At 45.2% G+C, this 16,149-nt stretch overlaps 1 protein-coding gene across 3 annotated transcripts in view; it reads left to right on the forward strand.

Moving 5' to 3' along the window:
* Positions 1 to 16,149, forward strand: part of EIF2B3 (eukaryotic translation initiation factor 2B subunit gamma) — a 133,664-nt gene that overhangs the window by 79,849 nt on the left and 37,666 nt on the right. For all 3 annotated transcript variants that reach the window (XR_002345225.1, XM_021096758.1, XM_021096757.1), the window contains exon 6: positions 4,902 to 4,991. Coding sequence is in view for 2 of the 3 variants with exons in the window: in XM_021096758.1 (XP_020952417.1) it covers positions 4,902 to 4,991 (90 nt within the window). In the remaining variant the exon portion in view is untranslated. The remainder of the gene's footprint in view (positions 1 to 4,901; positions 4,992 to 16,149) is intronic.

Genomic DNA, 16,149 nt, shown 5'->3' on the forward strand with positions numbered 1-16,149 from the left:
ATGGTTCATATCAGAGAATGTTTTGCCTATGTTCTCTTCTAGGAATTTTATGGTGTCCTGTCTTACATTTAAGTCTTTAAGTCAGGCTGTTAGACTTTGTAAAAGTCATAGTTCTCCCAAAAGGAAGAAAATTCGTTTGTTACCAAATCTGGGTAGATGGTTGATCTAGGAGGTAGTGATGGGTCATCACACTCATTTAATTTCACACTGTCTGCAAGCAAACTCTAAGTATTCAAGAGGGAGTTCATAAAGTCAAATCTTAGGCGTTCCCATTGGGGCTCAGCAGATTAAGAACCCAGCTAGTATCCATGAGGATGCGGGTTTGATCCCTGGCCTTGCTCAGTGGGTTGAAGATCAGTGTTGCCATGAGCTGTGGTGTAGGTCACAGATGCGGCTCAGATCTGGTGTGGTTGTGGCTCAGCATAGGCCAGCAGCTGCAGTTCCAATTGGACCCCTAGCCTGGGAACTTCCATATGCCGCAGGTGCGGCCCTAAAGAAAAAAAAAAAAAAGAAAGAAAATAAATTCAAATCTTATGTGTCTTCCTAATAAACTCTGAAAAGATAGTTTTTTATATTTCTGGTATCATAGGCCTATAGGATCAACTGCCACTTTATCTCGAAACAACATTTTCTATATTCTTGTGGTTGCAGTTTGAGTCCTGTCAACATATAGCTCTTCCCCAAGTATGAAGCCAAGCCTCAGCGCTGCTGGGGTTCTCTCCTTCCACTTGGGTGGTCATGGCAGCAGAGACAGCCTGCTTTTCCCACCACATCAGGAAAGGGTGGTGGTGGTGGTGGTGACAATGATGAGAGCTGCTCTGCTTTTTACATCTTGTGCCAGGCATTGTCGTGTTAAAGCTTTTATTACAATAACCCTATGAAGTGGATACTATTATATGCCATTTTACAGGTGAGGAAATGAATGAGGATTAGGTAGAAAAAAGAAATCCCCGTAGATATTTGTTGAATGAATAAGTGGGAAATCACCTAGCTACGATTAAGGGTCTGTAATCTAGGGCTTTGGCTTCTGTGATGAATCCTGAGGTGTAGAACAAGGATTGGCAAATAGTAAATATTTTAGACTTTACAGACCACCTGGTCTCTGTTGCATTTATTAAACTCTGCTGTTACAACACAAAAGCATCCACAGATAGGCAGCAAATGAGTGTGTCTGTGTTCCAGCAAAACTTTGTCTACAAAATCAGGCAGCAGGATCATCCAGCTGGCAGGCCATAGTTTACAGCCCCACCAGAGTTTGTGTGTGTGTTTGCTTTCCTCTCCCCTTCTGTGTCAAGAGTTTGTGTGATGGGACTTCGTTAACACAGCTAATTTCTTACAGTAACCAGGGTATAGCTGACTGGATCTGGAATTCTTTCTGTGAAGCAGAAGGGTTCATTACAGATTTTTTTCTAAAGTATTTATCAAGGTCAAATGTTAGAAAACAGAGGGGGATTTCCTTCTATTTTAGAAGAGCTCAACATAAGATACAGTTAAAGAGACATCTCTTAATATATTGAAAATATAATCTTATTCGTAAATATTTTAGAATCATAGACTGTCACAGGTAGAAGGTCATTTGATCCAGTCCCCTGTATTTCGATAATGATAGTGAAAGCCAGAAAAAGAAGGGTTTGTTCCATATCTTTTTTTTTTTTGGTCTTTTTGCCATTTCTTGGGCTGCTCCTGTGGCGTATGGAAGTTCCCCGGCTAGGGGTCGAATCGGAGCTGTAGCCACCGGCCTACACCACAGCCACAGCAATGCAGGATCCAAGCCGTGTCTGCAACTTACACCACACCCACGGCAACGCCGGATCGTTAACCCACTGAGCGAGGCCAGGGATCGAACCCGCAACCTCATGGTTCCTAGTCGGATTCATTAACCACTGCACCACAACGGGAACTCCTCATTTTTCTAATTAGAGACAGACTGGGCCTTTTCCTTTAGTTCATGCTTTCTACTTTTCCAGAACACATTGTTCAACTGGCAAATGTTCCTTGAGTTTCCTCCTCTTGTAAACTGTTTGGTATTTAGGGAGGCAGAAAACTATCTCAAAGGGTTCATTTGCCTTGGTGGAAGATAAGATTCTGTATGTAAAAGGCTAACAAATAATAGCAAACAGTATCAGATGCTGAACAACAGTGTTCTAAGAGTTCAGAGGAGGCTTCAGTCTCAAGGGGCTGAAGGTGGTCAGGAAAATGTAATAGAATAATTTGGAGTTGAAGCATGGATTTGGATCTGATAAGGAAGGCCATGGGAAGCTGAATCCTCTGTGGGGAGAATGCTCTGAGCAAAGATGTGGAGGCAGGATATGCAAGATTTGTTTAGAACAGTTTGGCCCAAATAGAAGATTCCTGTTGGGGAGCACGAGGAGATAAGCTGGGAAGTTAAGTTAGTACAAAAAAAATAGAGGGCCTTGAATACTGGGGAATTATTAAGGACATCTTGAGGAGAGAAATAATGCTTCCAATTCAGCATTCCAGAAAGGTAGTCTGGCAGCAGTAGGAGGGATAGATGCAGAGGATAAGACCAGGAGAGTATCGCAGTGTTGCATTGCTGAATTCGCAAGACTCCGAAGAGTACAGAGACTGTGTCTTCTGGAATGCAGAAGGAACTCCTCGCAGTCATCTATGATTATGTGGAACAAGGGACCTGACTCATTTATGTATCCGTCAAGCACTGATGTGTATGCTGCTTTAGATTTGGCAGGTTTAGACATAAAGTTCTTAGAAGGCAGAACCGTATGTTTCTATAGTTACAGCTGGAGGGTGGGGATTGTCTCCTGCTCTCTCTGACCTCCCTTGGAACGAGTTTATTGCTCCGTATGGTGAACTGTTAGTAAATGCCTTAGTCCCAGTGGTCCCTGCCCAAGCGAGCAAGGCTTGGGAGTGATAGGAGCAAAGAAGATGGACAAAGCCAAGAAGTAAGGTGAAAATGAAGAGCCGCTGGAGGTGTACTTTGCCTTCATAACTGTTGAGCTCAGAGCTTTGCGTAAATGCTGGGACTGTTAAAGCCCGATCTTCCACCAGTTTCCTAAGACTAGGCTGCACATTCGGTTGTTGGCAGCATGTTTTTCTCTCCATTCCATTCTTCTAACTTGCAATCTACACCCCAGTGACGCAACATCTTTGGGGTATATTTGTTATAGGGCAGCTGGCTGGATAAATGAGCAATAAAAACGTTCTCCCCATTCCTCTGACCCTATTCCTGTGACTCCTCCTGGCCTCAGTGAGATGATGGGAAAGTTAATTAGATTCAGATTTTCAAGCACTTTTTGAATTTGAGAATACAATGCTTCCTATCTTTCTTTTCAAACAGAATTTCCAAAGGTGGAGGCTAGTTCCTACTGGGCAAACACCAAAGTTATCTTGGCAGAGGCATTTATAAGAAAGCCAAAAACCTCTTGTTTTAAACTTTTCTTAGTTTTGTACGTTCTGGTTATGGGAGAAAAGGACGGTGATGATGGAATGTGTACCCTATCTGGTTTTCTTTCTTTCCGACAGAGGATGAAGTACCTACTTGATTGCAAAGAGAGTTCTGTTTTGTTGGCCCTTGAGCATCCTTGGTGCTGGAAAGTGAGATAGTTTAAGACACTTGGAGCAGGGGTCCTGCTAAGCCTGTGGCAAGCACAGGGGCATTCTCCCTCTGTCACCAGGCAGTACTGGTAACATTATGGCAAGGGGCCCAAACCCTAACTACCTCCGTGGACTTGGAGAAAGCTCCACACTTTTCCCACGTGTCTAGCTGTGTAGTACCGACTTGGAGAGGCTGAGAGAGCATGGTGCTCGAAATTCCCATCCAGAGAATTGAGAATTGAGACAGACAAAAGCTGTGTGAGCTTGTGCAAATCACGTTGCTTCTCTAAGCTTCAGTTTCCCCAGCTGAAATCGGCCTAGTTGGTCTTTAAAGACCTCCCCGCTTCAGCTCTAAAATTCCTATTTCTGAAGGACATGTGTTTTTAATAATTCATAAGTAAAGGTATTTTTGCCAGACATTTAATAAGAAAATCATGTCGCTTTTTTCTAGTGTTACGTTGTTTTCTTTTGAATACTAGTCAAGGTTCTTTATTGGAATAGTAATGAAAAGATTACAACAGGCTTCTAAGGAATATCTTTTAAAATGGAAGAAAATGTTCACACGTTCATCTTGAGGAGTTTAGACATTTGCATCTGAGCCGACAAGCGTTTCAGTCAGAGCTGCGCAGGTCGTGCTCGGATCTCTGATTCTGGAGCACAGACGACGAGACATGGCCTGACCCTGTGATTACTTTCCTGATGGGGTGGAAGGTCTTGAAATATGCAGCTGTGTATCTGAGTTAGTATCCCCACTGCCTCTAACCAGCTGTACTTCTAAAGTACCTCTCTAGGGAGTTCCCATAGTGGCTCAGCAGTAACGACCCCAACTAGTGACCGTGAGGATGCGGATTCGATCCCTGCCCCACCCAGTGGGTTAAGGATCTGGCGTGGCCGTGAGCTGCGGCTTAGGCCGCAGACATGGCTCGAATCTAGCGTTACTGTGGCTGTGGTGCTGGACGACAGCTCCAGCTCTGATTCAACCCCTAGCCTGGGAACTTCCGTAGGCTGCAGGTGCGGCCCGAAAAAGAAAAAAAAGAAGAAGAATTGTGGGTAGGAGTTTGTAGTAAAATACAAGAGAGTGACTTGTCAGTGATTTGATGGCGCATCCATTTTGGTGTAATGTCTTTGGAAGCCCAGAGACTTATAAGGTTGAGATAGGGCTGCTGTAAAGAGGAGGCCTTTTCCGGGCTGGGATGAGACATCCACCTTCCTGGTCTCCCCAGCGTGGGACGTGGGCAGCATGGCTCTGAGCCTCATAGACGTTCCCGGCCTGCTGCCTAATAATAGGAGAGAGCTCACGTGACCTCCTCTCTGTCCTCCTCCTGCAGGCACCCTCGGATACGTTTCCACACGGGCCTCGTGGACGCGCACCTCTACTGCTTGAGAAGATACGTCGTGGACTTCCTCATGGAATATAAGTAAGAAGGAGGGAGACAGAGTCAAACCCAGGGGCGTAAGCTCCGCGGGGACTTAGTTAACAGCCGTAAGCCTTGACACAGTTTGTTAGAAACGTGAAATCGTGTTATCCGGCATCCTGTTGTTTCATCTGTAATAGAGTCTCCTGCTGATATCGGGGGGGGGGGGGCCTGTGCTGTGATAAACCAGCAAATTATTTTTACAAAACGAATGGTAACTTAGGAAGCATCTTCGTGCACAGTTTCAGGCTCTTCTTATTTGCTTCTGCAAGGCCACGCTCCCCAGCTCTAGTGCTGTTTGTCTCCAAGCGGCTGTCCTTCCTGTGGGCCGTTAGCCTAGAGACAGGCCCTCTTGGCACAAGGCCGGACACCTACCAGGGACGAGGAAGGAAAGAAGAGCGAGCTGCCCCCCAGCTTCGGGAAGGAGGCCCGCGTCACCTCGCGACGCCACATGAGTGAAGAGAGCAGCGTTTGGTGCTCTCTCTGGCTTTGCTTCGATAGCAGAACCATGGGCCTTAGCATTCTTCCCAGGGACCATGTCGGCAGACCACGGGATGTGTTTTCCAGAGAGAAAACTTCCTTTTGTGGTTGATCTCAAGGATTTTAGATAGGAAATGGAGCAAGAGTTCTCAGAGGGAGTTCCCATCATGGCGCAGCGGAAACGAATCCAACGAGGAACCATGAGGTTGTGGGTTCAATCCCTGCCCTCGCTCAGTGGGTTAAGGATCCGGCGTTGCCGTGAGCTGTGGTGTAGGCCGGTGGCTACAGCTCCAATTAAACCCCTAGCCTGGGCACCTCCATTTGCCATGGGTGCGGCCCTAAAAAGACCCCCCAAAAAAAGAGTCCTCAGAGGGACAGATAGGAAAAGACTTAATAATTGCATGAGATGTAATAAAGGAAAGGGGCAGCTAGTCTTTTGGGCTGCTGGGTAAGTTTCTGTCTTGTGTGGTACTGGTGGATGGGCAGGCAAGCCGGCTGATCCCACAGCAGCAAGTTCCCTCAGACCCTCCGGGGAAGAGAGTCTGAGAACCTGAGTTTAAGCACCCCTCGCCTGATGGCTTGGATACATACAGGAACATGAAGGGGAAGGGAATGTTCCCTCTGTGCCCAGGATAATGCTTCTTGCAGCATCCAACCCCCACTGCCTACAACACCTGCTGCACCCCTACAGAAAGGCCCATGTGTAGCCAATGGCAAATCATTTGGACTCCTGGAAAGCTTTCCCAGGGATTGTTTTTCTCTATTTTCTCTCACAGGATGATATTAGCCTGCTCTCCTCTGACTTACTATTCTGTCTTTTTCATTCACTCAACAAATATTTATGGCAGTTACCATTGCGGCTCAGTGGTAACGAATCCCACTAGTATCCATGAGGATGTAGGTTCTATCCCTGACCTCGCTCACTGGGTTAAGGATCCGGTGTTGCCGTGAGCTGCGGTGTAGGTCACAGACTCAGTTAGGACCCTGCATTGCTGTGGCTGTGGCATAGGTTGCAGCTGTAGTTCCATTTTGACCCCTAGCCTAGGAACTTCCATATGCTGCAGGGGCAGCCCTTAAAAACAAAAAAAAAAAAAAAAATGGATTAAGTACCTGTCATGAGGCAGGCATTGTGCTAGAGCAACTACGAGATCAGTGGTGAATTAGCAGATATGGGCCCTGCCTTCATGGAACTCACAGCCTTAGCTCCACAGTGGATCGTAGAGGCTGGTTTTTACTTTTTATTTTTTATTTTTGGCCACAGCCATGGCATGTGGAAGTTCCTAGGCAGGGATCAGACCTGTGCCATAGCAGTCATGCAAGCTGCTGCAGTGACAACACTGATCCTTAACCCGATACACCACAAGAAAACGCTAAGACTTTGCTTGTTGAATAGCAGGGAAGCTTGCTACCAAGAGTTAGATCCAGGATGCAGTTTCCAGTTACCAGTCTGGGCCGTCCATATTCTAAAAGTGAAGTTAACTCTGTGCCATTATAGGGTTTATTTTTTTATTCCCAAATGAAAATGAAGCCCTGTAAAATAGTCCTGGCCTTGTAAAGGGGATACAGTAGTGGTAAAGTTATTTCCTGCGGAAAATTTCACCCAGGGAGTTCTTCTGTTATGCGGTGAGTTAGGATCCAGGATTGTCACTGCAGCGGCTTGGTTGCAACTGTGGTGCAGGTTCAGTCCCTGGCCCAGGAACTCCACATGCTATGGGCATGGCCAAAACATAAAGTAAAAGAAAAGGAAAGAGGAGTTCCATTGTGGCGCAGTGGTTAATGAATCCGACTAGGAACCATGACGTTGCAGGTTCGGTCCCTGCCCTTGCTCAGTGGGTTGGCGATCTGGCGTTGCCATGAGCTGTGGTGTAGGTTGCGGACGCGGCTTGGATCTTGGATCTTGCGTTGCTGTGGCTCTGGCGTAGGCCGGGGGCTCCAGCTCCGATTCAACCCCTAGCCTGGGAACCTCCATATGCTGCAGGAGCGGCCCAAGAAATAGTAAAAAAAAGACAAAAAAAAAGAAAAGGAAAGAAAAAGAGTCGTGCCCGTCCTGGCTCAGCAGAAATGAATCTGACTAGCATCCATGAGGACACAGGTTCGATCCCTGGCCTGACTCAGGTTAAGGATCCGGCATCGCCATGAGCTTTGGTGTAGGTCACAGACGCAGCTCAGATCCCATGTTGCTGTGGCTGTGGCGTAGGCCAGCAGCTGTAGCTTCGATTCAACCCCTAGCCTGGGTACCTCCACATGCTGCAGGTGCAACCCTGAAAAGATTTTTAAAGAAAGAAAGAAATGTCATGCAGACGCAAAGTAGAGAAAGTGATGTAATGAACTCTTGTGTAGCCACACGGCTTCAGCAATTATCAGCTCCTAGCCAGTCTTTTATATTTGCTACCGCCAGTCTCGCCACTGTCACACCAGATTATTTTAAAGCAAGTTGTTATGGTAAAATTTCATCTATAATTATTTCAGTTGTAATTATCTGTAAATATTTCAGTGTGTATCCCTAAAACAAATACCTCAATACCATTGTTACACTTAAACAAAAACCTAACAGTGCTTCCTTGATACTATCAAATGAGACTGTAGCTTTTAGTGTCTGGATGTGCAGACGCTTCTCCAGTAAAGCTTACCTCATCCTGGCTGCTACAGCTCCTTTGTAGCTCATCCAGCCACCACCAGTTAGCAGCTCCCACACCTGGCAAGTACCATGTAGAAGTCGGTGATGCTGTGGCTCCTGAGGCTCCTGGCCCGAAGCTCTGCCCAGTGGGACTGTCCCAGAGCTTTTGCCGCAGCAGAGATGGATACAGAGCCTCAGCTCAAACGACCTCCCCATCGCGAGGTCTGTTGAAGAGGCCCTTATCTCTTCCCCCATCTACCCAGCAGCTCACAGAACTGTTGGGATTAGAGGCGTCGCATTGAATATTGGTAAATTTCAGTATAGTATTAGGAAAAGCATAGAGGCACAGCAGGACAGATTAGAATGGTACTGCAAGGAGACTCCTTATTCCCGGCTGGAAGGGTGGAGGTTTTGTCTCAAAGTTGTGGGTGATGGCATTGAATAGGCTGGTGGGAGCAGCAACTCCTCACCTCAGGAGCTGAGTGAGGGGTTTCAGGTCTCATAGGGAATGAGCAGTGATGCGACCGGGCAGGGAAACAGACCATTCTGAATGGGAAAGACTCTTTAAAGGTAAGTAGGAAGCTTTTATCATAATCTGGTTGTGAAATGATGACTCCTTTAAGGATGGAAAGGAAAAAGGGGAGCTGGGAGGCATAGCATTGGGAAAAGACTGCTTTAGCAATCCTTTATCTTTCACCTGTGAAAATGTACATTCTGCCATATGGGTTTTTTCACTTGTCTACCTGTTAAAGTCTTCCTCCCAAATTCCTTGAGATTTGATACCTGCTTGGATTGGTAAAGCATTCAGCGTATGCTTGGTGAATGGATATGGCAGGGGTTGCCGTAGGGTTGCCACTGTGGGGCTTGGATGCTGTTTGTCTTTTACTTGAATGTCTGCTAGTCTGCATGTGCACTAAGGCACTTAGCTTCATCGGTATGTGATCTTAGAACTAAATCAAGCTTTCTAAATATCAGATCTTAAATCTTAAAGGCCATTTTTTAAAAAGAGAGAATTGGAATTCTCACTGTGGCACAGTGGGTTGAAGGATCTGGCTGCAGCATCTGGGCTTGGATTCAATCCCTGACCCTGGGAACTTCCATAGGCCGTGGGAGTGGCCATAAAAAATTTTTTTTAATTTTTAAAAAAGAGGATTGATAGAATTCCCATCGTGGTGCAGTGGTTAACAAGTCTGACTAGGAACCATGGGGTTGCAGGTTAGGTCCCTGGCCTTGCTCAGTGGGTTGAGGATCCAGCGTTGCTGTGAGCTGTGGTGCAGGTCACAGACGTGGCTCAGATCCCGCATTGCTGTGGCTCTGGCATAGGCTGGTGGCTACAGCTCCTATTCGACTCCTAGCCTGGGAACCTCCATATGTCGCGGGTGCAGCCCTAGAAAAGGCAAAAAGACCAAAAAAAAAAAAAAAAAAAGAGGATTGATAAATTTGACTAATGACTTTTTTTTTTTTTTTGTCTTTTTAGGGCCACACCTGCAGCATGTGGAGGTTCCCAGGCTAGGTGTCCATTCAGAGCTGTTGCTGCTGCCCTGCACCAGAGCCACAGCAATGCCAGATCTGAGCCACATCTTTGACCTACACCACAGCTCATGGCAATGCCACATCCTTAACCCACTGAGCGAGGCCAGGGATCGAACCTGCATCCTCATGGTTCCTAGTCAGATTAGTTTCTGCTGTGCCACGATGGGAACTCCCAATAACAATTTTTAAAATTCTGTGTTGTGGGGCCAAAAAACCAATAAACATAGTGTAAAAATAAACACAAGATGTCAGGGGAGGGGATATTTGCAGTACCAGGATAGCCCAAACACTAGTTTTCTTACATTACAAAGAGCACTTTAAAATCAAGAAGGACAAAAAAAAAAAAAAAAATCAAGAAGGAAAAGACTAATAACTCAATAGAAGAATGGGCAAAAGTTATAGGTAATGGCTCATAGAAAAAGCTAGTACACATTTGCAACAATGCCTGGTCTCATAAATAAAAATGCATGTTAAACAGTTTTAGAATACCGTCTTTGTTGTATGGTGGTTTTTACATTTTGTGATGAAACCAGCAAAGCTGTGGGGAGATTCTTTTATGCAGTTCTACATAAACTGTTTGTAGGATCATTGGTCACATCTGTCAAAACTTAAAATTTGGCTCAGCAGTTCCTCTTCGAAGAATCTATCCCATGGAAATGTTTTTAGGCCGAAACAGCAGCATGCGGAAGTTCCCAGGCCACGGATTGAACCCGTACCAGAGGTGTAACCAGAGCCACAGCAGTAACAATGCCTAACCTGCTGAACCATGAGAGAACTCCAGAAAGATTTACTTTAAAGTATGGAAATATTCACTGCAAAATGTTCTTTGCGGCATCATTCATAACATGGAAAGTTATAACAGTTTAAACAGGGTAATTAATTACGTTATGGTACAACTGTTAAAAAGAATGAAGTATGACTCTATGTGGAGATATGGAAAACTTTCCAACCTGTGCAGTACCAGGATAGCCCAAAAAAAAAAAAAAGCATGTTGCAGTATTAGTGTATATTTTCACTGTGGCATGATCTATTTTTTGCTTTAAAAAAATAAAAAAGATTAGGAGTTCCCCCTGTGGTGCATCAGGTTAAGGATCCGGCATTGCCACAGCTGCATCTCAGGTGCAGTTCCTGCCCAGGGATGCCATATGCCGTGGGTGCGGCCGAAAAAGAAAAAACGTAGTAATACAAAAGTAATATTAAAAGATTGGGAGTTTCCGTAGTGGCTCAGTTGGTTAAGAACCCAACTAGTATCCGTGAGGATGCTGGTTCGCTCTCTGGCGTCACTCAGTGAGTTAAGGATCTGGCGTTGCCTCGAGCTGTAGGTCATAGATGCAGCTCAGATCTGGCATTGCCGTGGCCATGGTGTAGGCCGGCAGGTGCAGCTCCAATTCAACCCCTAGCCCTGGAGCTTCCATATGCCACAAGCGAGGCCCTATAAAGAAAATAAATTTTGAAAATTAAAAGATTAGAGTTCTCTTGTGACACAGCAGCAGCTCTGATCACTGCTGTGGCTTGGGTTTGATCTCTGGCCTGGGACCTTCCATGTGCCACAGAAGCAGCCACAGATTAACTTAATTAAAAGATAAATGTATATATATGTTTTAGAAGGTCTTTTTATCTGTTTCTGAATACAGTATGACAGTCCAAAGACTGTCTTGAACATTTTAATTCAAAATGTCTTGGATTTTCTGTCCAGAGCCAGAGCAGAGCTCAGCCTGAGTATTTGTGACTGTGATGTCTCAGTGCTGCGTGGTGCCCTAGACCCTCCTCTTTTACGGCGTTAGCTGAGCTAAGCCTAAGGAAGCTGGCCTCCTAGGAACTTTTTCTCTGGCGAAACAGGGGTTGCTCCACAAGGAGATGGGCGCTGCGAAGAACTCCAGCAATGTGCTAGCTCTCCGAGCTGAAGCCCTGGGAGACGAGCGATTTATACCAGAAGTAGTCTTGTTTCCTTTTAGCATAGAAACCCAGGAAAAAATGTCTTTCTTTCCCTTTTCCTTAACCTGCTAGACCTGCTAGGCATTTTAAGAGACTAGCGAAGATTAATCTTCTCAAAAGGAAGAGTTCAAGCTAAATGCTCCCTTCCTGTTCACAAGAATCCAAAGTTATAATCAGCCTCTTAGAGTGTTAGAATCCAATCCATCTGTTTAGGGACATACAGTCTTAGGGTTTGGCCTTCCAAAAAAGAGGAAAGAAAGAGAGAAGAGGAGTTCCCATCATGGCTCAATGGTGACGAACCCAACTAGTGTCCTTGAGGACACAGGGTCGACCCCTGGCCTCACTCAGTGGGTTAAGGATGCGGCATTGCCATGAGCTATAGGTCACAGATGCGGCTCAGATCCCGAGTTGCTGTGGCTGTGGTGTAGGCTGGCCCCTGCAGCTCCAATTCCATTTCTTGCCTGGGAACTTCCATATGCCACAGGAGCAGCCCTCAAAAGCAAAAAAAAAAACTGTCATTGTTGACGAATTGATTGCTAGTGACGTCCACCACATATATCAGGTGTCTCTGTTACAGACACACGCATATCTGGGAGGATAAGAGCACAGTCACAACTGCCTAGTCTTAGCTGCACAGGGATGCATAGGAGTAAGAATGGGCCCCACAAACTGAAGTCAGGAATTGGAGATGGACAGCCATGCTGCAAGGTCAGAACTGGGACGGTGATTAAAGCCACATGTGAGATAATGTTGTAGACTAGCCAGAAAGCCATGAGTCAGCGTAGGAAGGCAGAGAAGAGATAAGAAACAAGGATGTTTGCAGTGTTATCGGAGATAGGCCGGAACCTTGCTCTCTTACAGTCCAGCTTAAGCATCCATATGACGTAGCTGTACTTGGTTTCCTGTCCTTAGATGGTCCAGAGATTGTTTGAGGTATCCTTTACTGAAGTAACAGCAAAATGTAGCTAAAAACCTATGGTTTATGTAATCTTCTAACCAGAGCGTTATGTAGTGGCTGAATACTGATATCTGAAGATATAAATGCCACCAAGATTACACCAGGGTAGGGTCCTCTGGGCTTCTTGGTTACATTCATTTTGATCTCTGGGACTTCCGGAAATAACTCACTCCTAAGACAGAGACAAAGCCTGGCAAACATTGTATTGACTTAAAAGTTAAAGATGAGTCCCCAGTTGAGCCTTGCCTATCATAGGGGGCCATGGGCCAGACTGTGGAAGGAGAGAGAACTTTTCTAAAGACAATGTTTAAACTGACATAGTATTTATAACTAAAGCACTGCTGGGAAGAAGAATCATGTGGAACCAGAAAGTCTAAAGCCAGGAGTTCCGTTTGTGGCACAGCGGAAACAAATCCGACTAGTATCCATGAGGATTCAGGTTCAATCCCTGGCCTCACTCAGTGGGTTAGGGGTCCAGCACTGCCGTGAGCTGTGGTGTAAGTGGCAGATGAAGCTCGGATCCCACGTTGCTGTGGCTGTGGTGTAGGCCAGCAGCTGTAGCTCCGATTCAGCCTCTAGCCTGGGATCCTCCATGTGCCACAGGTGTGGCCCTAAAAAGCAAAAAAAAAAAGAAAGAAAGAAGGAAAAAGTCGAAAGCCAGAGGAAAAGATGTGTTCGGTTTGATGAGGATTTAAAAATAATTTTTCTGTAAGTATAATGTTTAACTGGTATCCTTTCCTTCTGTCTTCCTTATCTGACAAATTCCTAAATATCCATTAAAACATACCTAGATGTGGAGTTGCCAGTTGCCAGTGGCTCAGTGGGTGAGGATCCAGCATTGTCAATGCTGTGGCTCAGATCGCTGCTGGGGCACAGGTTCAGTCCCTGGCCTGGGAAGTTCTGCGTGCAGAAGCCTTGACCAAAAAAAAAAAAAAAAAAAAAAGTTATCTAGATGTCACCCCTGTAGGAAGCTTTCTCTCTATTTTTTTTTTCCTTTCACCTCCACTTAGAGTAGGTACCCTTGCTCTGCGCTACCATAGTATTATCTCTAATAAGAAAATAACTCATTCTCTCTTCTGATCTTGTATAATCTTCAGTTATTACATGTACTTTGTTAAATGGAATTTACAGGCTGTCTTTCCCACTTTTTTGAACTCCTTGAGGACAAATACCACCTCTGATTTATCTGGTGACACAGAGTAGATGCTCAGTAAAGGGAATCAGACCATCAACTTCATGGTTTGGAGGGCATGGATTTACCTGTTTTGTTTCCCTCTTGTATCCCCACTGTCTAGAATATGCCTGGCACATTTTGGGTACCAGTGAATAAATGAATATGTATTGAATTGCCCTAAGCCTTAGCAGTCTCTCCAGCCGGTAAGCTCTGAACATGTTTTTCTTTCTCAAGCCATATGCATCAACATTGCAAATTTATTCTTACAGAAGCTATCAGTATTCTGTTTAAAAGGAAAAAAGGATATGGAGTTCCCGTCGTGGCGCAGTGGCTAACGAATCTGACTACGAACCATGAGGTTGCGGGTTCGGTCCCTGCCCTTGCTCAGTGGGTTAAGGATCTGGCGTTGCCATGAGCTGTGGTGTAGGTAGCAGACATGTGGTGTAGGTAGCAGATCTGGCGTTGCTGTGGCTCTGGCGTAGGCTGGTGACTACAGCTCTGATTAGACCCCTACTAGCCTGGGAACTTCCATATGCCGCTGGAAGCGGCCCTAGAAAAGACAAAAAGACAAAAAAATAAATAAATTAGTCTCTTTTGATTTGCTTACAAAGACAGAAAAGCCAGAATGCAAAAGTAGCCAAATTTTTCCTTTTGCCATGGACATAATGTTTAGACTTTCCCTGGAAGCTTATGGCCATAAGAAGGACCTGGTCATAGATCAAGGCAAAAGGCTGAAAATAACAGATTTAAGCAGAACTAATAATCTTGTGTTTTTTTCTTTTTTTATGATTTTTATTTTTTTACATTACAGCTGGTTTACAGTGTTCTGTTAATTTTCTGCTGTACAGCCAGGTGACCCAGTCTCACATCCATGTACACATTCTCTTTTCTCACATTCTCCTGCTCCATCACAAGTGACCAGACACAGTTCCCAGTGCTACACAGCAGGATCGCATTGCTTATCCATTCCAAAGGCAATAGTTTGCATGTATTTTTTCAAATGTTGGATTTTTTAATGCTAGTAGTAGTAGTAATAATACAGAAATGGATTTAGAGCTCATTACATTTCCAAATCAGGAACACTCTGCTTTCTATGTCCAAAACCAGGAGAAATCACTGCCAGCTGTCTGGCCCAGAGGGGTTACACTCAGTTGTTCACACATTCACTCATTCATTTATTCAAATAAGTATTTATTTAACACTGACTACGTGTTTACTGGTAGAGAGACAGTAAGCAGAAAATTTTAAATGCTACAGAAAGTGCTGTGGTTGCAGAAAACACAGGATACTAGTTAATATTGTAAAGTGGAAAATCATGGGCTTTAGGATAGATCTGTAGTAAGTTTCAGCTCTGCCAGTTATAAAAGCCACGTCCATCTTGGAGTTCCCTGCTGGTTCATCAGGTTAAGGATACGGTATCGTCATTGCTGTGGCTCAAGTTACTGCTGTGGCACAGTTTTGATCCCTGGCCCAGGAACTTCTGCATGCCGAGGGTGAGGCCAAAAACAAAGCTTTGTTAGCCTTAAACAAAATAACTAACCTTTCCAATAACTAACCTTTATTTCCTCACTTATAAAATAAGGACAGTAATACCTGCCATGAGGATTGCTATCAAAATCTAATATAATGTGTATTAATTTCCTAGCCTGGGATTCCTGCTGTGGCATAGTGGGTTAATAATCCCACTGCAGCAGCTCTGGTCACTGGTTCAATCCCTGGCCCAGTGCAGTGGGTTAAAGGATCAGGCATTGCCGCAGCTGAGGCATAGGTCAAAGCTGTGGCTTGGATTGATCCCTGGCCTGGGAACATCCATGTGCCATGGATGCAGCCATTTAAAAAAAAAAAAAGTAAGGCTAGAGGAAGTGAGACCAATTGAAAAGCAGCTGAAGGAGGAGTTTCCATTGTGGCTCGGTGGTAATGAACCCAGCTAATATCCTCGAGGACTCTGGTTCAATCCCTGCTCCAATCAGTGGGTTAAGGATCTGGCATTGCCATGAGCTGCAGTGTAGGTTGCAGACACGGCTCGGTTCTGCTGTGGCTGCGGCTGTGGTGTAGGCTGGCAATTGTATCTCCTATTCAACCCATAGCCTGGGAACCTCCATATGCTGCAAGTGTGGCCCAGAAAAGACCAAAAAAAAAAAAAAGCAGCAGAAGGAATCCAGGCAAATAATGACAGTGGCTCGGACTAGGCAGTGGCCGTAGAGATGGAGATAAGTTGACAGTTTCGAAAGAGATTTTAGGGGGTAAAATAAACTGTTTGGTGACTGGTTGTAGTGAGGAGTTGAGGACAAGAGATCACCCCATTTCTAGCTCGGGGGACTAAATGAATCTCCATATCACTAAGCAAGGTGGTCAGAGCTGGAGGCTGGGGGAGAACAATGATGGGTTGGTTCAGTTTTAGACCTCGTGTTCAAGGCACCTGTGTGTCCTCTACCTGGCGGGTTCCATCAGGCCGTTGCAGTGT

The sequence above is a fragment of the Sus scrofa genome, chromosome 6, assembly GCF_000003025.6.
Source record: "Sus scrofa isolate TJ Tabasco breed Duroc chromosome 6, Sscrofa11.1, whole genome shotgun sequence".
Lineage (NCBI taxonomy): Eukaryota > Metazoa > Chordata > Mammalia > Artiodactyla > Suidae > Sus > Sus scrofa.